Source organism: Gorilla gorilla, chromosome 20 (genome assembly GCF_029281585.2).
Source record: "Gorilla gorilla gorilla isolate KB3781 chromosome 20, NHGRI_mGorGor1-v2.1_pri, whole genome shotgun sequence".
In the NCBI taxonomy this organism is placed as follows: domain Eukaryota; kingdom Metazoa; phylum Chordata; class Mammalia; order Primates; family Hominidae; genus Gorilla; species Gorilla gorilla.
In genome coordinates, this window is record NC_073244.2 from 51,325,474 (window position 1) to 51,352,538 (window position 27,065).

The 27,065-nt window shown below is 41.5% G+C and overlaps 1 protein-coding gene across 2 annotated transcripts; it reads right to left on the reverse strand.

Annotated features, from left to right (window-relative positions):
- Window positions 1-9,998: 9,998 nt before the first annotated feature.
- LOC101132676 (galectin-16) lies at window positions 9,999-14,828 on the reverse strand. 2 transcript variants are annotated; one of them, XM_031004449.3, is made up of 4 exons: window positions 14,681-14,828; window positions 12,701-12,777; window positions 11,990-12,200; window positions 9,999-10,249 (listed from the first exon to the last, which is right to left on the reverse strand). In XM_031004449.3, the coding sequence occupies exons 1-4, from the start codon at window positions 14,693-14,695 to the stop codon at window positions 10,124-10,126; spliced, it is 429 nt and encodes a 142-aa protein (XP_030860309.1). In that variant the 5' UTR covers window positions 14,696-14,828; the 3' UTR covers window positions 9,999-10,123. The 2 variants fall into 2 exon arrangements, with proteins under 2 accessions (XP_030860309.1, XP_063557975.1); XM_063701905.1 differs by lacking the exon at window positions 14,681-14,828 and adding an exon at window positions 13,228-13,332 and having other exon boundaries at window positions 10,017-10,249.
- Window positions 14,829-27,065: the final 12,237 nt, after the last annotated feature.

The following is a 27,065-nucleotide window of genomic DNA, read 5'->3' on the forward strand; positions in this document are numbered from 1 at the left end:
AGAGAGCCTAGAAACACTCACAGAGGGTCACCTGAGAGTCCACAATGGGCTACGACCATCGCATTGGAAAAGGACAGTCTTCTCAACACGTGATGCTGGGAAAACTGGACTTACACATACTGGTCCCTTAGCTTATAACATATACAATAGTGAACTCAAAATGTATCAATGAGTAAACGTAAGACCTTCAATGATAATGATAGGAGAAATGATAATGATAGGAGAAATGATAATGACAGGCAGATATCATCATGACATGAGATTGGGCAATGATTTCTTGATTATGGGCTGTAAATACAGACAAAGTGCACTTTATCTGTTTTTTTCTGTTTTTTTTTTCTTATGTCATTTTCTTTTTTAAAAATTATTATTATACTTTAAGTTTTAGGGTACATGTGCACAATGTGCAGGTTAGTTACATATGTATACATGTGCCATGCTGGTGTGCTGCACCCATTAACTCATCATTTAGCATTAGGTATATCTCCTAAAGCTATCCCTCCCCCCTCCCCCCACCCCACAACAGTCTCCAGAGTGTGATGTTCCCCTTCCTGTGTCTATGTGTTCTCATTGTTCAATTCCCACCTATGAGTGAGAATATGCAGTGTTTGGTTTTTTGTTCTTGCGATAGTTTACTGAGAATGATGATTTCCAATTTCATCCATGTCCCTACAAAGGACATGAACTCATCATTTTTTATGGCTGCATAGTATTCCATGCTGTATATGTGCCACATTTTCTTAATCCAGTCTATCATTGTTGGACATTTGGGTTGGTTGCAAGTCTTTGCTATTGTGAAGAGTGCCGCAATAAACATACGTGTGCATGTGTCTTTATAGCAGCATGATTTATAGTCCTTTGGGTATATAGCCAGTAATGGGATGGCTGGGTCAAATGGTATTTCTAGTTCTAGATCCCTGAGGAATCGCCACACTGACTTCCACAATGGTTGAACTAGTTTACAGTCCCACCAACAGTGTAAAAGTGTTCCTATTTCTCCATATCCTCTCCAGCATCTGTTGTTTCCTGACTTTTTAATGATTGCCATTCTAACTGGTGTGAGATGGTATCTCATTGTGGTTTTGATTTGCATTTCTCTGATGGCCAGTGATGATGAGCATTTTTTCATGTGTTTTTTGGCTGCATAAATGTCTTCTTTTGCGAAGTGTCTGTTCATGTCCTTTGCCCACTTTTCGATGGGGTTGTTTGTTTTTTTCTTGTAAATTTGTTGGAGTTCATTGTAGATTCTGGATATTAGCCCTTTGTCAGATGAGTAGGTTGTGAAACTTTTCTCCCATTTTGTAGGTTGCCTGTTCACTCTGATGGTAGTTTCTTTTGCTGTGCAGAAGCTCTTTAGTTTAATTAGATCCCATTTGTCAATTTTGTCTTTTGTTGCCATTGCTTTTGGTGTTTTAGACATGAAGTCCTTGCCCATGTCTATGTCCTGAATGGTAATGCCTAGGTTTTCTTCTAGGGTTTTTATGGTTTTAGGTCTAACGTTTAAGTCTTTAATCCATCTTGAATTAATTTTTGTATAAGGTGTAAGGAAGGGATCCAGTTTCAGCTTTCTACATATGGCTAGCCAATTTCCCCAGCACCATTTATTAAATAGGGAATCCTTTCCCCATTGCTTGTTTTTCTCAGGTTTGTCAAAGATCAGATAGTTGTAGATATGTGGCATTATTTCTGAGGGCTCTGTTCTGTTCCATTGATCTATATCTCTGTTTTGGTACCAGTATCATGCTGTTTTGGTTACTGTAGCCTTGTAGTATAGTTTGAAGTCAGGTAGTGTGATGCCTCCAGCTTTATTCTTTTGGCTTAGGGTTGACTTGGCGATGCGGGCTCTTTTTTGGTTCCATATGAACTTTAAAGTAGTTGTTTCCAATTCTGTGAAGAAAGTCATTGGTAGCTTGATGGGGATGGCATTGAATCTATAAATTACCTTGGGCAGTATGGCCATTTTCATGATATTGATTCTTCCTACCCATGAGCATGGAATGTTCTTCCATTTGTTTGTATCCTCTTTTATTTCACTGAGAACTGGTTTGTAGTTCTCCTTGAAGAGGTCCTTCACGTCCCTTGTAAGTTTGATTCCTAGGTATTTTATTCTCTTTGAAGCAATTGTGAATGGGAGTTCACTCATGATTTGGCTCTCTGTTTGTCTGTTATTGGTGTATAAGAATGCTTGTGATTTTTGTACATTGATTTTGTATCCTGAGAGTTTGCTGAAGTTGCTTATCAGCTTAAGGAGATTTTGGGCTGAGACAATGGGGTTTTCTAGATATACAATCATGTCATCTGCAAAGGGGGACAATTTGACTTCCTCTTTTCCTAATTGAATACCTTTTATTTCCTTCTCCTGCCTAATTGCCCTGGCCAGAACTTCCAACACTATGTTGAATAGGAGTGGTGAGAGAGGGCATCCCTGTCTTGTGCCAGTTTTCAAAGGGAATGCTTTCAGTTTTTGCCCATTCAGTATGATATTGGCTGTGGGTTTGTCATAGATAGCTCTTATTATTTTGAGATACATCCCATCAATACCTAATTTATTGAGAGTTTTTAGCATGAAGAGTTGTTGAATTTTGTCAAAGACCTTTTCTGCATCTATTGAGATAATCATGTGGTTTTTGTCTTTGGTTCTGTTTATATGCTGGATTACATTTATTGATTTGCGTATATTGAACCAGCCTTACATCCCAGGGATGAAGCCCACTTGATCATGGTGGATAAGTTTTTGATGTGCTGCTGGATTCGGTTTGTCAGTATTTTATTGAGGATTTTTGCATCAATGTTCATCAAGGATATTGGTCTAAAATTCTCTTTTTTGGTTGTGTCTCTGCCCGGCTTTGGTATCAGGATGATGCTGGCCTCATAAGATGAGTTAGGGAGGATTCCCTCTTTTTCTATTGATTGGAATAATTTCAGAAGGAATGGTACCAGTTCCTCCTTGTACCTCTGGTAGAATTCGGCTGTGAATCCATCTGGTCCTGAACTCTTTTTGGTTGGTAAGCTATTGATTATTGCCTCAATTTCAGAGCCTGTTGTTGGTCTATACAGAGATTCAACTTCTTCCTGGTTTAGTCTTGGGAGGGTGTATGTGTCGAGGAATTTATCCATTTCTTCTAGATTTTCTAGTTTATTTGAGTAGAGGTGTTTGTAGTGTTCTCTGATGGCAGTTTGTATTTCTATGGGATCGGTGGTGATATCTCCTTTATCATTTTTTATTGCATCTATTTGATTCTTCTCTCTTTTCTTCTTTATTAGTCTTGCTAGCGGTCTATCAGTTTTGTTGATCCTTTCAAAAAACCAGCTCCTGGAAGAATGCTCATTTTTATAAGATAATCGAAATTATTTTCCAAAGTGGTTGTTCTAATTTAAACTCTCACCTCCTGTATTAATTCAAGATGATCTTGTTGATCCACAGTCTCTCCATATTTGTTGATATGGTTTGGCTGTGTCCCCAACCAAACCTCAGCTTGAATTCTATCTCCCAGGGTTCCCACATGTTGTGGGAGGGACCCAGGGTGAGGTCAATGAATCATGGGGGCCAGTCTTTCCTGCGCTATTCTCATGATAGTGAATAAGTCTCATGAGATCTGATGGGTTTATCAGGGGTTTCTGCTTTGGCTTCCTCCTCATTTTCTCTCGCTGCTGCCATATAAGAAGTGCCTTTTGCCTCCTGCCGTGACTCTGAAGCCTCCCCCACCATGTGGAACCGTAAATCCAATTAAACCCCTTTTTCTTCTCAGACTTGAGTTTGTCTTTATCAGCAGTGTGAAAACGGACTAATACAGTAAATTGGTACCAGTGAAGTGGGGTGCTGCTGAAAAGATACCCAAAAATGTGGAAGCGACTTTGAAAGTTGGCAACAGGCAGAGGTTGGAACAGTTTGGAGGACTCAGAAGAAGACTGGAAAATGTGGGAAAATTTGGAACCTCATAGAGACTTGTTGAATGGCATTGACAAAATGCTGATAGTGTTATGAACAATAAGGTCCAGGCTGAGGTGGTCTCAGACAGAGATGAGGAACTTGTTGGGAACAGGAGCAAAGGTGACTCTCACTATGTTTTAGCAAAAAGAGTGGCAGCATTTTGCCCCTGCCCTAGAGATTTGTGGAACTCTGAACTTGAGAGAGATGATTCAGGGTATCTGGTGGAAGAAATTTCTAAGCAGTAAAGTATTCAAGAGGAGACTCAGATGATGTTAAAGACATTCAGTTTTATAAAGGAAGCAGAGCATACAAGTTTGGAAAATTTGCAGCCTGACAATGTGATAGAAAAGAAAATGCCATTTTCTGAGGATAAATTCAAGCTGGCTGCAGAAATTCACATAAGTAATGAGAAGCTAAATGTTAATCCCCAGGACAATGGGGAAAGTGTCCACAGGGCATGTCAGAGATCATCACAGCAGCCCCTCCCATCACAGGCCCAGAGGCCTACAAGGAAAAAATGGTTTTGTGGGCCGGGCCCAGGATCACTGTGCTGTGTGTAGCCTAGGGCCTTGGTGCTCTGTGTTTCAGCCACTCCAGCCATGGCTGAAAGGGGCCAACATGGAACTCAGGCCATGGCTTTGAGAGGGCAAGCACCAAGCCTTGGCAGCTTCCACCTGGTGTTGAGCCTGCAACTGCACAGAAGTCAAGAATTGAGATTTGGAAACCTCCACCTAGATTTCAGAGGATGTATGAAAACGCCTGGATGTCCAAGCAGAAGTTTGCTACAGGGGTGGGGCTCTCATGGAGAACCTCTGCTAGGGCCGTGTGGAAGGGAAATGTGGAAGGGTCAGAGCCCCTACACAGAGTCCCTACTGGAGCACTTCCTAGTGGAGCTGTGAGAAGAGGGACACTGTCCTCCAGACCCCAGAATGGTGATACCTTGCACCATGAGCCTGGAAAAGCTTCAGACACTCAACATCAGCCCATGAAAACAGCCAGGAGGTGGGCTATACCCTGCAAAGCTACAGGGGCAGAACTACACAAGGCCATGGGAGTCCACCTCTTGCATCAGCATGACCTTGATGTGAAACATGGAGTCAAAGGAGATCATTTTGGGGCTTTAAAATTTGACTACCTGGCTGGATTTAGGACTTGCATGGGGCCTGTAACCCCTTTGTTTTGGCCAACTTCTCCCATTTGGAACAGCTGTATTTACTCAATTACCTGTACCCCAATTGTATCTAGGAAGTAACTAGCTTGCTTTGGATTTTACAGGCTCATAGGCAGAAGAGACTTGCCTTTTATCAGATGAGACTTTGGACAGCAGACATTTGGGTTAATGCTGAAATGAGTTAAGACTTTGGGGGACTGTTGGGAAGGCATGATAGGTTTTGAAATGTGAGGACATGAGATTTGGAGGGGCCAGGAGCAGATTAATATGGCTTGGCTATGTACCTACCCACATCTCAGCTTGAATTGTATCTCTCAGAATTCCCATGTGTTGAGGGAGGGACCCAGGGGGAGGTAGTTGAATCCCTTGGGCTGGTCTTTTCCATGCTATTCTTGTTATAGTGAATAAGTCTCACAGGATCTGATGGGTTTATCAGGGGTTTCATCTTTTGCTTCCTTCTCATATTCTCTTGCCAATGCCATGTAAGAAGTGCCTTTCAACCACTGCTATGACTCTGAGGCCTCCTCGGCCATGTGGAACCATAAATCCATTAAGCCTCTTTTTCTTCCCAGTCTCAGTTATGTCTTTATCAGCAGCATGAATGTGGACTAATACATTTGGTATTGTCAAACTTCTTAATATTTGTGGAGAGAATAGATATGTAGTATCTTGTGCATTTTCTTGACTACTAATGAGGATGAGAAAATTTTTATGTTTTGGGGGCATTCTCTTTTGTGAAATCCCTATTAATGTCTTTTCCCAATTTTCTTTTGGGATGCTATTTTCAAAATTAATTCATAGGAACTCCTTATACTTTGTTGATATGATATTATCTTTCATAGGTTTTAGGTACGGCAAATATCTTCTTCTAGTTTATAGTTTATCTTTTCACTTTTTTACTTTTATTTTTTAATTTTTACTTTTTTTTTTTGAGACAGAGTCTCGCTCTGCCATTCAGGCTGGAGTGCAGTGGCTCACTGTAACCTCCACCTCCCGGGTTCAGAAGATTCTTGTGCATCAGCTTCCCAAGTAGCTGGGATTACTAGTGTCTGCCACCAATGCCTGGCTAATTTCTTGTATTTTTAGTGGAGACAGGGTTTCACCATGTTGGCCAGCCTGGTGTCAAACTCCTGACCTCAGGTGATCTACTGTTGGGATTACAGGCTTGAGACACCATGCCCAGCTTACCTTTTCACTTTTTGATGTAAAAAGTTCTCAATTTTGTGATAGTCAAAACATCTAATCTTTTTTAATGGTTAAATGGCTTTTTGTGTCTCATTCACTTACATTTTCTACTAAAAGTTTTAAAGTTTTGTTTCTGACACGTAAGTCTTTGGTCCATCTGGAATTTAATGTTTGTATATAGAGCGAAGAAGGAATATAATTTCATTTTGTTTCCTATATCAGTAACCATTATTTTTCTTTTCTATTTATTGAAAAGTCCTTTCTTTCTTTGCTGATCTGCCATGTCACCTGCATCACATATCAAATATTAAATTTGTGGAGATTTGTTTGGGAGCTCTCTATTCTGTTTCACTGGTCAGTTTATCAGTGAAGACCACACTATCTTAATTGCTGTAGCTTTATAAAACTTCTGATATTTGGCAGGAGAAATCTTTCCTTTTCTTCAATAATGTCTTTGACATTCTTGGCCCCTTCCCTTTTCCACATATATATGTATGTATATGTGTGTGTGTGTGTATATATATGTGTGTGTATATATATGTGTGTATATATATGTGTGTATATATATATATATATATATAGAGAGAGAGAGAGAGAGAGAGAGAGAGAGAGTCTCACTTTGTTTCCCAGGCTAGAGTACAGTGGTGCAATTGTAGTTCACTGCAGACTTGAACTCTTGGGCTCAAGAGCTCCTCCTACCTCAGCCGCCCAAGTAACTAGGACTCTAAGGCATGCACCACCACATCCAGCTAATTTTTTAAAAAATTATTATTTTTTGTAACGATGGGGATCTTGCTCTGCTGCCTAGGCTGGTCTCAAACTTTTGACCTCAAGCAATCCTCCCACCTCAGGCTCCCAAAGTGCTGAGATTACAAGTGTGAGCCACCACACATGGCTCCAATTTCCATATTTTAAGACCATATTTTAAAAGCTGCTCAAGCCTGCTTTTTTCTCTTGATGCTACTTGCAAATCCCTTACTTAGCTGTGGAAATACTGTTAGTGAAAAAAATCTAAAGAGTTGAAAAATGAAATATTCTTTCTTTTCTTCCAATTGCAAAAGGGCAGACACCCTCCTGAATTATAAAGCTAGTTTTGATAAATCGGTGAACTGAGAGCATACACAGTATTATTAATTCTGTTCTAATTTCTACTCCACCGTGGAGTCTCTTGCATAGTCTTAAAAGATTATTGCTATGAAATATTCTTATACATTTAACCCATAACCTCTACAATTCTGCAGTTGTAGTTGGTTGTCATACCTGATAATCAGTTGCTTTGCCTCATAATATTTAAATTGCCATCTCTATTTTCCAAAAGGCATAAATACTAGTATAGATTTTTTAGTTAAGCCAGAAGAAAGTTCAGTTTATTTACTAACATAACTTATATGTAAAGGTTTAATAAATCTCCATGCTTCTTTTCTTTTGCATCATGACAACCACTGAAAATAACATTTCTATAGCAGCTGAGGATAAATAGACAATGACTTTTGTAGCCAGAGGTGAATGGCCCAGGGGCTCCAGCACTCCAGGTCCCACTGAGCCTACCCCACAGCTGAGGGCATCTGTATTTCCACACACCTATAGTGCACGGTGCCCCAGAACAGAGATCAGATGCTCTCCTTTATTCAAATGGGGAGTTGAGAGTATTGTCATTGTAATTAAATTAATACATACATATTTATACACTGTTACAATCTGGTTGGATTTGTGTCCCTTCACAAAACAAATTGCTTAAATGAAACCACAGCGTTAACATAATTGAGTACACCTGCTTCTATGAGATGCTCTTTTAAATTGAATTAGAATCTAATTTGAAATGTCAATAAAAAATTCAAATATTCAACTCAATTATATTTAGATTTCTTTTTGTTTTGTTTTGAGATGGAGTTTAGCTCTTGTCACCCAGGCTGGAGTGCAATGGCATGATCTTAGCTCACTGCAAGCACCTTGTCCTGGGTTCAAGTGATTCTCCTGCCTCAACCTCCCAAGTAGCTGGGATTACAGGTGCCTGCCACCATGCTCAGCTAATTTTTGTATTTTTAGTAGAGATGTGGTTTCAACATGTTGGCCAGGCATAGGGAAAGGGCTGTTATTCTGCCATCTTGGTAGGAACTCCAAGAAGCTGAGAATGGAGGGTGAGGGCAAGTGCTACAGAGAAACATTCCCAGAGAAAATGAAAATAGGTGTCTGGTTGGTTTCACCAATGATACAGATTAGTGACTGCTGTCTATTTTATTTTGCCCTTCTAAAATAGGTGTTTTCATTGCCTTTTTCCTGTCTCCTTCAGTCTTCTTTGCTTGATTTGCATAAAGCAGATAATGTGTTCCTTTGATGCACATGTTGAGAGAGATTGCAAGTGATAAGTTGTAGTCACATCATAGACACCATATCCTGATTAGATAAGACACTGCACTTTACTCTGAGGCCTGTTCCTATAATTGTATGCCTTCAGAGATTCCTTACAGGGTGCGTTTTTGGTATATGGGAAGTAGTTCTGAGTGGAACTAGTTGCCAAGGATGGCCCCTCATGACTACAGTCACAATAACCACAGCTTGTGGAGTCCTCTCCTTTTGGTTAGGGCTGTCTGTGTGACTCATCTTGATCAATGTAAAGTCATAGAAGTAACACTGTCTGCCATTCAAAGGTAAGTCCTGTGATGCTGTGCACCTTCTCCATGAGCCTTTTTGAAGGCTTACTTTGGTGAAAGCCAGTCACCATTCATTAAGTCTAAGAACTGTGAGAGTCTATTTGAGGAAATTAAAGGCATGAATGGGAAGGTGAGGTAGTGAGGGAAATAATCAGCCAATTTCCAGGTGTTCACTCGGCCCTAGTGTTGAATTGGACAAGAGTAAAGCATCCCTTGAAATCCCAGCCTAAAAGATCTCTCAAATAATGTGACTCCCATCACATGATCTACCACTCACATGAATTCAGTAAACCTGTAAAGCTGGGAGACATCAAAATAAATGATTGCTTTTAGCCAATATGTGTTGGGCGGTTTTCTATGCTGCAATTTATCACAAGAATAGCAGCAAAGCAGGATCTGCTCACTGTGTCCATGTACATGAATTGTGTCTATTCCAATAATAATCTACGTGTTCTCTGATCTAAAACCATGACCATTTATTTCTAAAGAGAAACCCCTGGATTCTCCCCACATAAAATGAAAAACTTTTCAAATATTTGCAAATAAGAATAATTGGTATTCTTTAAGGGGAATCACTGGGCTCCAGTGATTCTCTATTGCTTGGATTGAAAACTTTACATGCAAAACTTGTCATCTTTTTCTTCACTTCCTTCACAGCAGCCTGCACAAAGCCAGGCATAGTGTTCATACACAATAAGCATCCTGGGAACAATGGAAAAATTAAGAAATTCCACATAATTTTCCTAAAGTTATAGGTTTTCCCAAAAGCTACTAGGTACACCTGTGTGGCTGTAAGTAGCTATCTAACATTTAAGTGCCGTGAGTCATCTGAGATTGGGTAAGTATTTTGGTTCAGACTGTCTGACGTCAACTACGTACTATAGAAGGATGCTGTTCCTAATGTCTTATCAGACATTCCATGGACCTTGTCACTCACTCCCTTTGTCACAGGAAGGTTTATCCCCTTTGATTTCTTGATGCCTCCCATAGAAAGCCCTGGCCCCTTTTGGGGATGATCACGTCCTCTTTCCCCCTCTTAAAGCAAGAACGAAATCATGTGCGGTTTGGTGCTGTTTTAATGACCAAGTGTAGGGGAAGGGGTTGAGGAGGGATTATTCTGTTAGCAGGCTCTAGGAATCCCATGGTCAGGCAGAAAGAGGGTTTCCTCAACAATGAGGAGTGTGATCATCTCCGTCCATTGTTGACAAGCACTGAGTCCAGGGAGACATCTCTCCACACTTGAATCATCTTCACATATGATGGCGGGATTCGATGGACAAAGGCATAAATGTATTCACCATTTACCTTTACCTTTAAGAGGAAAAATGCATCAGAAAGACAGTATGCCACCCAACAAGTTTTCAGCCTCTTCTCTACTCTGCCCTAGTACCAATAACATTCCCCAAGAAAACTCCTAGTTATACAAGCGAATGTTGTAGATACACTTCTGTTTACAGATGACATTTTGTGCCTATTTGAGACAGTTGCTGACCTTATTTCTAATGTTTCCTCTTATCTAGTGAAGTTCTACACTCTGTGTCACACAGTCCCTGTTTATTCAGCCTCCCTTCTAACCTGGACAACCCCATTACCAGCAACTGTGTCTCAGGAACTTGAGACCCTGCATCTCGCACAGGACCTGCCACAGGGTTAGTGCTAGACCATGTTCACTGAAATGCATACTTTTCAATTCCACGAACTGTGACTGTCTTTCACTACTGATGGCACAGTTCTTCTTTGGAGTAGCCTACATCTGAGGTGTTAGTGGCAAAGAATGAAACCCAGTGTTCTTAGAGAGTTAAAGGAGGACAGGTCTTGTATAACATAGGATATTATCTTCGACAACTTCTAAGCATAGGAAAAGATCCCTCACTTGAATCTGAATAAGATGTGAATCTTTTGGCCTACTCGTTAGAGAAAGTAAGAAAGTATGGATGTATTCCTTATATTGAGGCTGTATAGAGAGTCACCTTATTAGTATTAATTTTTCAAATTTAAAATGCACATATTTTTCAACCAGTTTTTTCATTTTTTGTAATTATATCCCAATGTAAGTATTGGGAGGTTGGTAATGACTAAAGGATTTATTTGAAAGCTTAATACAGCATCATTTGTGAGAGCAAAATACTGGAAACAACTTCAATGCCCAAATAAACAATTGAAGCAGAAACATGGATTGATAATGTCTTCAAGATATATTCTTTGATGAAAAACCAACTTAGTTCCTAAAGCATAATGTGTAGAGCAACATATCAGGATTTACTTAAAAACAAATGAAATCATAGACATATCTACATGCTTCCATAGGCAAAGATTTCCTCTGAAGGGGTTGGCATGGTGGCATATGCCTGTAATCCCACTATATTGGGAGGCTGAATTGGGTTGATAACTTGAGGCTGGGAGTTCAAGACCAGCCTGGCCAACATGGTGAAACCCCGTCTCTACTAAAAATAAAAAAATCAGCTAGGTGTGGTGGCATGCACCTGTAATCCCATCTACTTGGGAGGCTAAGGCAAGAGAATCGCTTGAATCCGGGAGGTGGAGGTTGCAGTGAGCTGAGATCACATCACTGCCCTCCAACCTGGATGACAAAGTGAGTCTCTGTCTCAAAAAAAAAAAAAAAAAGGATTCTCTCTGAAGGAGAGCAGAGCTCTGGTAATGTTATTCGTATGAGTAGAATTGGGGCCCAAAAGTGAGACGAAGACATAATTTTTGATTGATAGAAAAAACTTTTTTCTTAAGTATATTGTATTCATTCAGCTACATGAAAATTTAAATAATGGCATAAATAGAAATGAGCACTATGTGAAAAGACAGAGGAGATTCTCCACTTTGGGGGAAATGGAAGATGAGCCGACCTTGACCTTGGTCAGATTTGGGAAAGAGCTGAGGATGGCAGTGCAAGCAGAGGGTGCTCTGTGATGAAAACCTGGGGCAGGGGTAGTTACGGGAGATGGGCCCTGAGGGACTGGTGAGGCCAGGTCAATGAGAGCTGACTCCTGCTCTGGGATCCCGAAGAACCTGGGTACTGGGAGCTCCTGGGGTGCTCACCTCATACTCATTGTGACACACGTAGATGCGCAAGTCAAATGGTTTGCCATCCTCAAAGGGCACATAGTGTAAATTCTCCTCCAACATCCATATCCCAAACTCACGACTGTTCATGACCACACGACGGCCTAAGTGCACTCGCAAATGGAAGGCAATTTCTGAGTCCTCATTCATCTCAGTGTAGAAATCCACCTGCAGCTGTGGTTCATTGCTGAGGGCAAAGCACACAGCATATTGGACAGGTTCCTTCATTGCACAGACACACACTTGACACGCACACAAATCCCTTCTCCCATTTACCCAGGGTAAAAGTCTCTCTGATGATACTGCAGGCCTGGTCCCTGTGGGGATGCTTCAGCTCCTTGTGCCCCCGGCAGGGAGATGCTGTGCCCCTCATCCCCAGATGAAAACTGAGTCACAGTCACTGACCTGGGCCTATGACTTGTTCATTCCCTGAAAATTCTATGCCCCTTGATAAAGAGCCACAGTCCCAACCCACTGAGTATTCTCCTCCCCTAGGCCCCATGGCTGGCCCGCATGCAGTTGCTGCAGGTCTCATGCCTGGTGCTGGAGGGTCTCCAGGACCTGCACCTGCATGGGGCCTCCATCCTGCCAATTAGACATTTCCACATCACCCACACATAAGGTCAAACTGTTAGCAAATATTCTCCTTTCTCCTCCACCCCCTCCATTGGACCATGGAGTACTCACATAGAAGAGTCGATCGGTGTCCCTTTGATTATCACGCAGGAACCAACAGACAAAGACACAGGCAGTTTGTATGGCACCTGCCAGGGTATTGAGAATAAGTGAGAGGTGCAGGGTCAGGTGCAGTCTCCCCTCCTGTAACATATTCCCATGGTGCAGGAGGTTAGAGATCACAGGGCAGACTCTGTGGACTCTCCCCTTTCACTCTACCACAGTCAGGGCCCCACATTCCTGAAGGTATGGTGGACCCATAGGTAAGAGCAAGGGTTCAGGAGCCAAGAAGCCTGGATTCCAGTCCTCATTCTGCCTCTTACTAGCAGTGCAATCTTAGATCGGTTACTTGACTTCCTCAGTTTCCCTAAAACAAGGAGGATTATCACGAATTCCTACTGTGTAGGAAGTTCTCCATAATAGAGCAGTTAATACATGTAAAACTTTTACCCTAATCCCTGGCATGTGTAGGGCCTGTTAGGGGTGACCTAACAGAACAGGGGAGACCTCCTGAAACACTGACCTGCCTTATTTTCAACTCTCACAATCATCAAGGGCAATGGACGTCCTTCCAAGAAGTGGCACACATTACTGACAGCACAGCCCCAGTACTTGCACAAGTGAAGCCTGTGGGTCAGGGACATAACTGGAGGGAATGATTGATTTCTACGATGACTACAAGTGGTTGATGATTTTTCTGTATTTTTGAGATAGGGTCTTGCTCTGTTGCCCAGGCTGACATGCAGTGGTGGGATCATAGCTCATTGAAACGTTGAACTCCTGGGCTGCAGTGATCCTCACACATCTGCCCCGTCTTGTGTAGCTGGGGCAAAAGGTGCCTGCCACTCTGGCAGTCTGATATTTAAAGTTTTTTAAAGAAAGGGTCTCACTATGATACCCAGACTGGCCTCAAACTTCTGGCCTCAAGTTATCCTCTCATCTTTGTCTCTCAGATTGGTGGGATTATAGCCATGAGCCAGTGAACCCAGCTGCTTTGTTGATTAATATCCACTGTAAGCTCTGTCTGAACTGAGACTAGACTTGTTCCTTCACGGGTGGAGGAACAAGTTTAGACTCAGTTGAGACAGAGCTTACAGTGGATATTTTACGTGATTCAGTCTCTGAAACCGTGGCCTCTAATATCCTTCTCTAGCAAACCTCGTGTCCCACAATGAAAAGGACAGGATAGGCTGGGGACAGGGAAGCTGAGCCTGGGAGGCAAGAGACAGTGGTCACTCTGTGCAGACCCCACCTGAGGATCCATCACCCCCATAGTCTCCTTTCCTCTTCCCCACTCTTACTGGGAAGAGACATCTACTGATCATACATTCTGTTCTCATAAGTGATCTGAAACGAGTCCTTGGTAACTCACAATCTCCAAGATCCCTACCAGTTAAGCCACCTGGGATCCACATTGCCACACATGAAAAGACACACAGTTCCTTCATCAGAGGTGCTGTTGTGTGGGGAGGAACCTTCACATGCACAGAAGGCCACATGCGTGTTTTCCCTTCAATACTCAGTCACATGCCAGCACACACACCCACAGTCACACAGAGCCATGCCACTCACTGAGTTACACACACCTGCTCACTGCGCACATAAAGATGACCATGCACTTTTCTGGCTGTGCTCACACACACTCACATCACAAAGAGGAAGACAAAGTACAATCACCCCCTTACACTCACACAAACACCTGCTTGACCTGGTGGGCCATTCACCTCCCACCTAAAGTCACATCATCTCATCAGAGTTCACTCTCATCAGATACCACCTCATGCTCACAGAGGGTTACATTTGTCCAGGATCCACAACCCACATGTTACAAGCATCTCAGATACCTAGCCTCAGTGTTTCTCTTCCACACACCCACAACTCTCAGTAAAGCATTCACAGTAGGAATGTTCATATTTTCATCATAAAATACCCCACATCTTTCTTGGTTTTGTGTGACTTGAGATTATTGAAGGCTGTGCCTTTTCAACTCACAGTTAGAAATGACATTGTCCTCTCCTTCTGGGCGACCTTCGGAATTGTGTCCGGTCTTCTGAGTGAATCTCTGAGTTGCAGCACTTAAATGACCCCTTTCAGCTTTGCCCTCTGGCTTCATTCCAGATTCCATGCTCCTCCCAGCAAGCTTTCCTTGCAGCATGAGAAAGGGTCAGGTGTCACGAAGAAAGTCAGTCACAACCATAACTATTTGCAAGTCTGTGTCTGTAATGCAGCAGAAATGACAGTGGGGAAGGTACCAGACTGTGGATTGGGTTACCAGGGAAATGCATAGGTAAGGATGATGGAGTGAGGGGTAGGGATTGTAAAGCCCAGCCTTTGTGCCTCTCAAGCCTTTTCTCCACTATGCAGAATCTACCCAGAAGGTGTACATTTTCCCAATTTTGTACAATGGCTAAACAAGAAAAAAAAGTTGGAGATTTTGGGGGAAACAAGTTAGCCCTAAAAGGTAATTCTTCTCTCTGCCTTTAAACATTCTGGGAGAGCACTGGCCTTGATCCTGAGGAGGATCTACGGAGAGAAGTAGAGAAATTTCTTGCATGAACCTGCCCCACACTAAGCCACTTGGCTTTGCTAGGTAGGGGCCACTTTCATCTGACTGTCACATCACACACTTGGGCTCTAGCTACACCCTCTGTTGGTGTCCATGTAAATCAAAGCTTGAGGGACACTGTTTCTTCTGCAGATTCTGGGAGAAAGGTGAGATTTAAAAAAAAATTATTATTAAACTTTAAGTTCCAGGGTACATGTGCACAACATGCAGTTTTGTTACACAGGTATACATGTGCCATGTTTGTTTGCTGCACGCATTAACTCGTCATTTACATTAGGTATTTATCCTGATGCTATCCATCCCCCTGCCCCCCACCCCATGATAGTCCCCCATGTGTGATGTTCCCTGCCCTGTGTCCAAGTGCTCTCATTGTACAATTCCCACCTATGAGTGAGAACATGCGGTATTTGGTTTTCTGTGCTAGTGATAGTTTGTTCAGAATGATGGTTTCCAGCTTCATCCATCTCCCTGCAAAGGACATGAACTCATCCTTTTTTATGGCTGCATAGAATTCCATGGTGTATATGTGCCACATTTTCTTAATTCAGTCTATCATTGATGGACATTTGGTTTGGTTCCAAGTCTTTGCTATTGTGAACAGTGCTGCAATAAACATACGTATGCATGTGTCTTTATAGTAGCATGATTTATAATCCTTTGGGTATATACCCAGTAATGGGATGCTGGGTCAAATGATATTTCTAGTTCTAGATCCTGGAGGAATGGTCACACTGTCTTCCATAATGGTTGAGCTCGTTTACATTCCCACCAACAGTGTAAAAGTGTTCCTATTTCTCCATATCCTCTCCAGCATCTGTTGTTTCCTGACTTTTTAATGATCGCCATTCTAACTGGTGTGAGATGGTATCTCATTGTAGTTTTGATTTACATTTCTCTGATGGCCAGTGTGATAAGCATTTTTTCCTGTGTTTGTTGGCTGCATAAATGTCTTCTTTTGAGAAGTGTCTGTTCATATCCTTTGCCCACTTTTTGATGGGGTTGTTTGTTTTTTTCTTGTAAATTTGTTTAAGTTCTTTGTAGATTCTGGATATTAGCCCTTTGTCAAATGGGTAGATTGCAAAAATTTTCTCCCATTCTGTAGGTTGCCTATTCACTCTGACGGTAGTTTCTTTGCTGTGCAGAAGCTCTTTAGTTTAATTAGATCCCATTTGTCAATTTTGGCTTTTGTTGCCATTGCTTTTGGTGTTTTAGTCATGAAGTCCTTGCCTATGCCTATATCCTAAATGATATTGCCTAGGTTTTCTTCTAGGGTTTTCATGGTTTTAGGTCTAACATTTAAGTCTTTAATCCATCTTGAATTAAGTTTTATATAAGGTGTAAGGAAGGGGTCCGATTTCAGCTTTCTACATATGGCTAGCCAGTTTTCCCAGCACCATTTATTAAATAGGGAATCTTTTCCCCATTGCTTGTTTTTCTCAGGTTTATCAAAGATCAGATGGTTATAGATGTGTGGTGTTATTTCTGAGGCCTCCTTTCTGTTCCATTGGTCTATCTCTCTGTTTTGGTACCAGTACCATGCTGTTTTGGTTACTGTAGCCTTGTAGTGTACTTTGAAGTCAGGTAGCATGATGCCTCGAGCTTTGTTCTTTTTGCTTAGGATTGTCTCGGCAATGTGGGCTCTTTTTTGGTTCCATAAGAACTTTAAAGTAGTTTTTTCCAATCCTGTGAAGAAAGTCATTCGTAGCTTGTTGGGAATGGCGTTGAATCTATAAATTACCTTGGGAAGTATGGCCATTTTCACAATATTGATTCTTCCTATCCGTGATCATGGAATGTTCTTCCATTTGTTTGTATCCTGTTTTATTTCATTGAGCAGTGGTTTGTAGTTCTCCTTGAAAGGGTCCTTCACATCCCTTGTAAGTTTGATTCCTAGGTATTTTATTCTCTTTGAAGCAATTGTGAATGGGAGTTCACTCATGATTTGGCTCTCTGTTTGTCTGTTATTGGTGTATGGGAATGCTTGTGACTTTTGCACATTGATTTTGAATCCTGAGACTTTGCTGAAGTCACTTATCAGCTTACGGAGATTTTGGGCTGAGATGACGGGGTTTTCTAAATATACAATCATGTCATCTGCAAACAGGGACAATTTGACTTCCTCTTTTCCTAATTGAATACCCTTTATTGCTTTCTCTTGCCTGATTGCCCTGGCCAGAACTTCCAACACTATGTTGAATAGGAGTGGTGAGAGAGGGCATCCCTGTCTTGTGTCAGTTTTCAAAGGGAATACTTTCAGCTTTTGCCCATTCAGTATGATATTGGCTGTGGGTCTGTCATAAATAGCTCTCATTATTTTGAGATACATTCCATCAATACCTAGTTTATTGAGAGTTTTTAGCATGAAGGGCTGTTGAATTTTGTCAAAGGCCTTTTCTGCATCTATTGAGATAATCATGTAGTTTTTGTCACTGGTTCTGTTTATGTGATGGATTTTGTTTATTGATTTGAGTATGTTGAACAAGCTTTGCATCCCATGTATGAAGCTGACCTCATCGTGGTGGATAAGATTTTTGATGTGCTGCCTGATTCGGTTTGCCAATATTTTATTGAGGATTTTTGCATCAATGTTCATCAGGGATATTGCTCTAAAATTCTCTTTTTTTGTTGTATCTCTGCCAGGCTTTGGTATTAGGATGATGCTGGCCTCATAAAACGAGTTAGGGAGGATTCCCTCTTTTTCTATTGATTGGAATAGTTTCAGAAGGAATGGTACCAGCTCCTCTTTGTACCTCTGGTAGAATTCAGCTGTGACTCCATCTGGACCTGGACTTGTTTTGGTTGCTAGGCTATTAATCATTGCCTCAATTTCAGAGCCTGTTACTTGTCTATTCAGAGATTCAACTTCTTCCTGGTTTAGACTTGGGAGGGTGTATGTATCCAGGAATTTATCCGTTTCTTCTAGATTTTCTAGGTTATTTGCGTAGAGGTGTTTATAGTATTCTCTGATGGTACTTTGTATTTCTGTGGGATCGGTGGTGATATCCTCTTTATCATTTTTTATTGCATCTATTTGATTCTTCTCTCTTCTTTATTAGTCTGGCTAGCGGTCTATCAATTTTGTTGATCTTTTTCAAAAAACAAGCTCCTGGATTCATTGATTTTTTGATGGTTCTTTATGTGTCTCTATCTCCTTCAGTTCTGCCCTGATCTTAGTTATTTCTTGTCTTCTGCTAGCTTTTGAATTTGTTTGCTCTTCCTTCTCTAGTTCTTTTAATTGTGATGTTAGGATGTCAATTTTAGATCTTTCCTGCTTTCTTTCTTGGGCATTTAGTGGTATAAATTTCCCTCTACACACTGCTTTAAATGTGTCCCAGAGATTCTGGTATGTTGTGTCTTTGTTCTCATTGGTTTCAAAGAACATCTTTATTTCTGCCTTCATTTCGTTATGTACCCAGTAGTCATTCAGGAGCAGGTTGTTCAGTTTCCATGTAGTTGTGCGGTTTTGAGTGAGTTTCTTAATCCTGAGTTCTAATTTGATTGCACTGTGGTCTGAGAGACAGTTTGTTGTGATTTCTGTTCTTTTACATTTGCTGAGGAGTGCTTTACTTCCAACTATGTGGTCAATTTTGGAATAAGAGCGATGTGATGCTGAGAAATGTATATTCTGTTGATTTGGGGTGGAGAGTTCTGTAGATGTCTATTAAGTCTGCTTGGTCCAGAGCTGAGTTCAAGTCCTGGATATCCTTGTTAACCTTCTGTCTCAGTGACCTGTCTAATATTGACAGTGGGGTGTTAAAGTCTCCTATTATTATGGTGTGGGAGTCTAAGTCTCTTTGTAGGTCTCTAAGGACTTGCTTTATGAATCTGGGTGCTCCTGTATTGCGTGCATATATATTTAGGATAGTTAGCTCTTCTTGTTGAATTGATCCCTTTACCAATGTGTAATGGCCTTCTTTGTCTCTTTTGATATTTGTTCGTTTAAAGTCTGTTTTATCAGATACTAGGATTGCCACCCCTGCTTTTTTTTCTGTGTTCCATTTGCTTGGTAGATCTTCCTCCATCCCTTTATTTTGAGCCTATGTGTGTCTCTGAACATGAGATGGGTTGCCTGAATACAGCACACTCATGGGTCTTGACTTTTTATCCAATTTGCCAGTCTGTGTCTTTTAATTGGAGCATTTAGCTCATTTACATTTAAGGTTAATATTGTTATGTGTGAATTTGATCCTGTCATTATGATGTTAGCTGATTATTTTGCCTGTTAGTTGATGCAGTTTCTTCCTAGCATTGATTGTCTTTGCAATTTGGCATGTTTTTGCAGTGACTGTTACCAGTTGTTTCTTTCCATGTTTAGTGCTTCCTTCAAGAGCTCTTGTAAGGCAGGCCTGGTGGTGACAAAATCTCTCAGCATTTGCTTGTCTGTAAAGGATTTTATTTCTCCTTCACTTATGAAGCTTAGTTTGGCTGGATATGAAATTCTGGGTTGAAAATTCTTTTCTTTAAGAATGTTGAATATTGGCCCCCACTCTCTTCTAGCTTGTAGGGTTTCTGCCAAGAGATCCACTGTTAGTCTGATGGGCTTCCCTTTGTGGGTAACCTGACCTTTCTCTCTGGCTGCCCTGAACATTTTTTCCTTCATTTCAACCTTGGTGAATCTGACAATTATGTGTCTTGGGGTTGCTCTTCTTGAGGAGTATCTTTGTGGTGTTCTCTGTATTTCCTGAATTTGAATGTTGGCTTGCCTTGCTAGGTTGGGGAAGTTCTCCTGGATAATATCCTGCAGAGTGTTTTCCAACTTGGTTCCATTCTCCCCGCCACTTTCAGGTACACCAATCAAACGTAGATTTGGTCTTTTCACATAGTCCCATATTTCTTGGAGGCTTTGTTCATTTCTTTTTACTCTTTTTTCTCTAAACTTCACTTCCCACTTTATTTCATTAATATGATCTTCGATCACTGATACCCTTTCTTCCACTTGGTCGAATCAGCTATTGAAGCTTGTGCATGCATCATGTATTTCTCGTGTCATGGTTTTCAGCTCCATCCGGTCATTTAAGGTCTTCTGTACACTGTTTATTCTAGCTAGCCATTCGTCTAATCTTTTTTCAAGATTTTTAGCTTCCTTGCAATGGGTTCAAATATCCTCTTTTAGCTCGGAGAAGTTTGTTATTACTGACCTTCTGAAGCCTAGCTCTGTCAGCTCATGAAAGTCATTCTCCATCTAGCTTTGTTCCGGTGCTGGCAAGGAGCTGTGATCCTTTGGAGGAGAAGATGCACTCTGGTTTTTAGAATTTTCAGCTTTTCTGCTCTGGCTTCTCCCCATCTTTGTGGTTTTATCTACCTTTGGTCTTTGATGCTGGTGACCTACAGATGGGGATTCGGTGAGGATGTCCTTTTTGTTGATGTTGATGCTATACCTTTCTGTTTGTTAGTTTTCCTTCTAACACTCAGGTCTCTCAACTGCAGATCTGTTGGAGTTTGCTGGAAGTCCACTCTTATTTGCCTGGGTATCACCAGTGGAGGCTGCAGAACAGCAAATATTGCTGCCTGATCCTTCCTTTGGAAGCTTTGTCCCAGAGGGGCACCCACCTGTATGAGGTGTCAGTCGGCCCCTACTGGGAGGTGTCTCCTAGTTAGGCTAAACGGGGGTCAGGGACCCACTTGAGGAGGCTGTCTGTCCATTCTCAGACCTTAAACACCACGTTGGGAGAGCCACTGCTCTCTTCACAGCTGTCAGACAGGGACGTTTAAGTCTGCAGAAGTTTCTGCTGCCTTGTGTTCAGCTATGCCCTGCCCCCAGAGGTGGAGCCTACAGAGGCAGCAGGCCTTGCAGAGCTGTGGTGGGCTCCCCCCAGTTTGAGCTTCCCTGGCCGCTTTGTTTACCTACTCAAGCCTCAGCAACGGCGGACACCCCTCCCCTGCCAGGCTGCTGCCTCCCAGGTCAATCTCAGACTGCTGCGCTAGCAGTGAGCAAGGCTTCGTGGGCATGGGACCTGCCAAGCCAGGTGCAAGATGTAATCTCCTGGGGTGCCATTTGCTAAGACCACTGGAAAAGCACACTATTTGGTTGGTTGTGTCCCGATTTTCCAGGTACAGTATGTCATGGTTTGCCTTTGCTAGGAAAGGGTAATCCCCCAACCCCTTGCACTTCCCAGGTCTTCAGCTCGCCCTCCTTGGCCTGCACCCACTGTCCAACCAGTCCCAATGAGATGAACCAGGTACCTCAGTTGGAAATGTAGAAATCACTGTCTTCTGTGTTGATCACACTGGGAGCTGCAGACCAGAGCTGTTCCTATTCAGCCATCTTGGAACAGAATTGAGATTTGTTTCTTTCTTTGATTTATTTTTCCTTTTATTTTAGGTTTAGTGGTACATATGCAGATAAAGTTGTGTCATGGGTTTTGTGGTAAATATGATTTCTTCATCTGGGTACTAAGCATAATACCCAATAGTTATTTTTTTGCTCCTATTGCACCTTTCACCCTCCACCCTCAAGTAGGCCCTAGTGTGTGTTCCCCTCTTGGTGTCCATGAGTCTCATCATTTAGTTCACACTTATAAGTGAGAACATGCAGTATTTGGTTTTCTGTTCCTGCATTAGTCTGCTGAGAATAATGGCTTCTAGCTCCATCCATGTTACGGCAAAAGACATAATCTCACTCTTTTATAGGACTGCATAGTATTCCATTGTGTACATGTACCACATTTTCTGTATTTAATCTGTCCTTGATGGGCATTTGGGTTCATTCCATGTCTTTGCTATTGTGCATGGTTTTGCAATGAACATTCATGTGCATATGTCTTTATGGCAGAATGATTTCTATTCTTCTGGGTATACACCCAGTGATGGAATTGCTGGGTTGAAGGGTAGTTCTGTTGTTAGCTGTTTGATGAATCACCACGCTGCTTTCCACAATGGGTGAACTAATTTACACTTCCACCAACAATGTGTAAGTGCTCCCTTATCTTCATAACCTTGTCAGCATCTGTCCTTTTTTGACTTTTTAATAAGAGCCATTCTGACTGGTGTGAGATGGTATCTCATTTTGGTTTTGGTTTGCTTTTCTCTAATGTTCAGTGATGTTAAGCTTTTATTATATGCTTGTTGGCCACCTGTATATCTACTTTTGAAAAGTGTCTGTTCCTGTCCTATGCTCACCTTTTTTTGTTGTTTTAAAACAGGTCTCACTCTGACAACCAGGCTGGAGTGGTGTGGCACTGTCTCAGCTCACTGCAGCCTCTGGCTTCTGGGCTCAGGTGATCCTCCCAGCTCAGCCTCCTGAGTAGTTGGGACTACAGGCTCATGTCACCATGCCAGGCTAATTTTTTCTAATTTTAGTAGAGATGGGTTTTTGCCATGTTACCCAGCCTGTTCTCAAATTCCTGGGCTCAAGCCATCCACCAGCCTTGGCTGCCCAACGTGCTGGAATTACAGGCATAAGCCACTGTGCCAAGCCCTTTACCCACTTTTTTATGGGTTTGTTTTTTCTTTCTTGTAAAGTTGTTGAAGTTTCTTGTAGATACTCGGATATTAGATCTTCTTCAGATAAATAGTTTGAAAATATATTCTCCCATTCTATAGGCTGTCTGTTTACTCTCTTGATAGTTTCTTTTGCTGTGCAGGAGCACTTTAGTTTAATTAGATTCAGTTTGACAATTTTTGCTTTTGTTGCGATTGCCTTTGAAATCTTCATCATGAAACCTTTGCTCATGCCTATGTCCTGCATGGTATTGCCTAGGTTGTCTTCCAGGGTGTTTGTAGTTTTGGATTTTACATTTAAGTCTTTAATCCATCTTGAATTGATTTTTGTATGTGGTTTAAGGAAGGGCTTCAGTTTCAATCTTTTGCATATGGCTAGCCAGTTCTCCCAGCACAATTTCTTGAGTAGGGAGTCTTTTTTCCATTGCTCGTTTGGTCAGCTTTGTTGAAGATCAGATGGTTGTAGGTGTGTGGCCTTATTTCTGGGTTCTCCATTCTGTTCCATTGGTCTAGGTGTCTGAGACCACCATGTTGGGCAGACTGGTCTCAAGTTATTTTCTGACCGCGTGATCGGCCCTCCTGAGCCTCCCAAAGTGCTGGGATTATGGCGTGAGCCACAACGCCCTGCCCCTTTGCCCACTTTTTAATGGAGTTGTTTGTTCTTTTCTTGAAAAGTTACTGAAGTTCCTTATGGATGCTAGATATAAGACCTTTTTCAGATACATAATTTTCAAATATTTTCTCCCATTCTGTAGATTGTCTGTTGACTCTGTTGATAGTTTCTGTTGCTGTGCAGAAGCTCTTTAGCTTAAATAAATCCACTGTCAATTTTTGCTTTTCTTGTGGTTGCTTTTGGCATCTTCGTCATAAAACTTTTGTCCATTTCTACATTCAGAATGGTATTGCCTATGTAGTCTTCCAAGGTTTTTATAGTTTTGCATTTACATTTAAGTCTTTAACCCATCTTGAGTTGATTTTTCTATATAATGTGATGAAGGGGTTCAGTTTCAATCATCTGCATATGGTTAGCCAGTTACCCAGGACCATTTCTTGAATAAGAAATCCTTTTTACATTGCTTGTTTGGTCAGCTTAGTTGAAGGGTCTGATGATGGTTGTAGGTGTGCGACCTTATTTCTGGGCTCTCTCTTCTGTCCCACTGGTCTCTGTGTCTGTTTTTGTACCAGTACCATACTGTTTTGTTACTGTGGCCCTGTAGCACAGTTTGACATTGGGTAATATGATGTTTCCAGCTTGATTCTTTTTGCTAAGAACTGCCTTGGTTATTCAACTCATTCTTCGTTCCATGTGTATTTTAAAATAGTTTTTTTTCTAATTCTATGAAGGATGTCATAGGTAGTTCAACAGAAATAGCATTGAATCTGTACATTTCTTTGGGAAATATGGCTGTTTTAATGATAATGACTCTTGCTATCTATGAGCCTGGGATGTTTTTCCATTTGTTTGGGTCATCTCTGATTTTTTAAGCAGTGTTTTGTAATTCTCATGGTAAAAATCTTACACCTCCTGGTTAGCTGTATTCCTAGGTATTTTATTCTTTTTATGGCAATTGTGAATGGAATTGCAGTCCTGATTTGGCCCTATGCTTTGCTGTTGTTGGTATATAGGAGTTCTAGTAATTTTTGCACTTTGATTTTGTATCCTGAAATTTTGCTCAAGTTGTTTACCAGCTTAAGAATTATTTGGGCAGAGACTATGATGTTTTCTAGATATAGAATCATGACATCTGCAAACAGGGATGGTTTGACCTCTCTTTCTGTTTGGATGCCCTTTCTTTCTTTCTCTTGCCTGATTGCTCTGGCCAGGACTTCCAACACTATGTTGAATAGGAGGGTGAGAGAGGGCACTGCAGAAATTGTGGTCTGAAAATCCAAATTCAATTCCTGCTCCATTCATCATACATATTTTGAGCTGTGATTTATCAAATACAAAACAAAATAAAAAATTTCTCTGTTAATTCTGTCTTATTGGCCCCTCACTTGCAAATACAGGCCCAGACGCGCCAGAGCTCAGCACCACGGACAGCACCACAGAAGAATGGGAGACTTGGACATCAAGGACAACGTTAGCAAAGAGTAGATTTATTCTTTGGGGGCTTTCAGCAAAAACTGGAAAGCCCTACAGACCTTTCAGAAGGTAAGGCTTTAGACTGCGGAAATAACCTACTGTGTTTTGAGCAATGATGTATTTGCTGGGAGAAGGCCATGAATTTGGGTTGACAAGCATGAAAGAGATGTTGAGTAAGTCTCCAGAGGCAAACAAAAATCGTTTGTTCAACATTGGTTCCTTGGCTGTATGTCTTCTCTTTTTATCTGAGACATCACTCCTGGCCACCATGAACATAGGGTAGTAGTTGGTATAAAGATGAGTGTAACAAATGGCCTATATGAGCTGAACTGAACTGGTGAATATCAGTCAAGAAAAGGCAGTCACTGTGTGTTTGTATAGCAGGGGCAGCATGTAGGACACTGTAGGTCATGCAAATACAATGGGCATCGTCCAGTGACATGTAGATATGAAATCAATCTCATGTTCTGCTCAGAAACTCATGGGGTCCAAGATAGTTTTTATCCACTCAGAGCAAGTATTGCCTAATTCCCCAAGAAATGATTTCCATGCTGATGAGGGGGCCTATGATCCATCATCAAAATAGGGCAGTGACCAAAACTGTGAGAGGGATGATATAAGGGGGAAAGTGTACCTAACAAGAGCCTGAGACTTTCCAGTGAGAGCGGAGGGAATTTCAGTTCATACAGGAAAGCAACAAGAAAGAGAGGCATGAAGGTGTCATTTACTGTGCATTGACACCTCAAGGTATATGGATATTAGGTTAAAGGAGGGCAAGGAGAGAGGCATACCCATGAGTAAGGTTGGAGCTGAACAAGTTGTGGCAATGAACATGGAAAGAGAGGATGAACATGATCAAATTGACACCTGTGATAGGCCCTGCAGACAAAGAGGCTATTTGATGAGACCCTCTTCAGTCTGCATTGTTTGGCTTTTAGGTAATATGTTGTTTATCTTCTCCTAAATGGTTCTCTATTTGTGCTATGAACCAGATGACAACAGCTCTTATAGAGGGAAAAGGGCTGTCATTGTGCCTACTTGGTAGGAGCTCTAAGAAGCTGACAGTAGAAGGTGGAGCCAATTGTTGCAGAGAAACGTTTTCAGAGAAGATGAAAATAGGGGTATAGTTGGCTTCAGCAAGATGTGGACCAGTGATGGATGCTTATTTTTTTTTGTTGTTGTTCTTGTTTGTTTGTATTGGTTTCTTTATTTTAATTTTTATTCATGTACAAAGAGTTAGCACGTTTCTTTCACTGAGTGGATGTCTTGCTTATTAATTCAAGGAGCATCACTTAGTCCAACTTAATGAGACCTATATCCTTTAAGTACTTGTGGGAACAGAAGCGGCACATATCAAGACAATATTTTCAGATAAGGAGATGCTGGTTTGAGCAGATGCAACAAGGGTGAGAACCCTGGTTGATTTTTTTTGTGGGTGGCTCCAGTAGAGCTGTTGGTGATCCATCTTGCTTTCAGGGTGCTGTTTGTTATCTTTTGCCCCTCTAAAATAAGTGTGTTCACTGCATTTTCCTATATCTGTTTTAGTCTTGTAGGTTTAATATGTATAGGGCAGATAATGTATTTATTTAGCGCAGATGTTGAAAGAAAGTGCACATGATAATTTCTAGTCACTTCATGGACACCAGATCCTGATTGGATGATAACATTCTGGACTTCAATCTGAGCCTGTTCCTATAAGTGTATTGCCTTCAGTGGTTCCTTACAGGATTAGTGCTTTTGATATATGGGAAAAATGTAAGTCAGTGAGGACTGAGTGGAAATAGTTGCCAAGGATGCTCCCTCATGACTGCATGTCAAAATAATCACATCTTATGAAACCCCCCTCCCTTTGATTTGGGCTTGTGTATGGCTCACTTTGATCAATATAATGTCATAGAAGTGACACTGTCTGCCTTTCAAAGCCAGGTCCTATGATGCCTTTCACCTTCTCCTTGAGCCTTTTGGAAGGCTTTCTTTGGTGGCAGCCAATCATCCTTCCTTAAGTCCAAGAACCATGAGACTCTTATGATTTGAGGGAATTCAAGGCATGAATAGGGAAGTGACGTAGGGAAGGAGATAATCAGCCAGCCCGTAGGTGCTCACCCAGCCCTCTTGTTGAGTCAGACATGAGTGAAGCATCCTCTGGAATCCCAAACTAAAAGACGCTTCAGAAAACATGACTCTCACCACATGATCTACTACCCACATGAGTCCAGTTAACCAAGAAATATCAGAGTAAATGATTTCTGTAAGCCAACGTGTGTTGGGAGCTTTGCTGTGCTGCA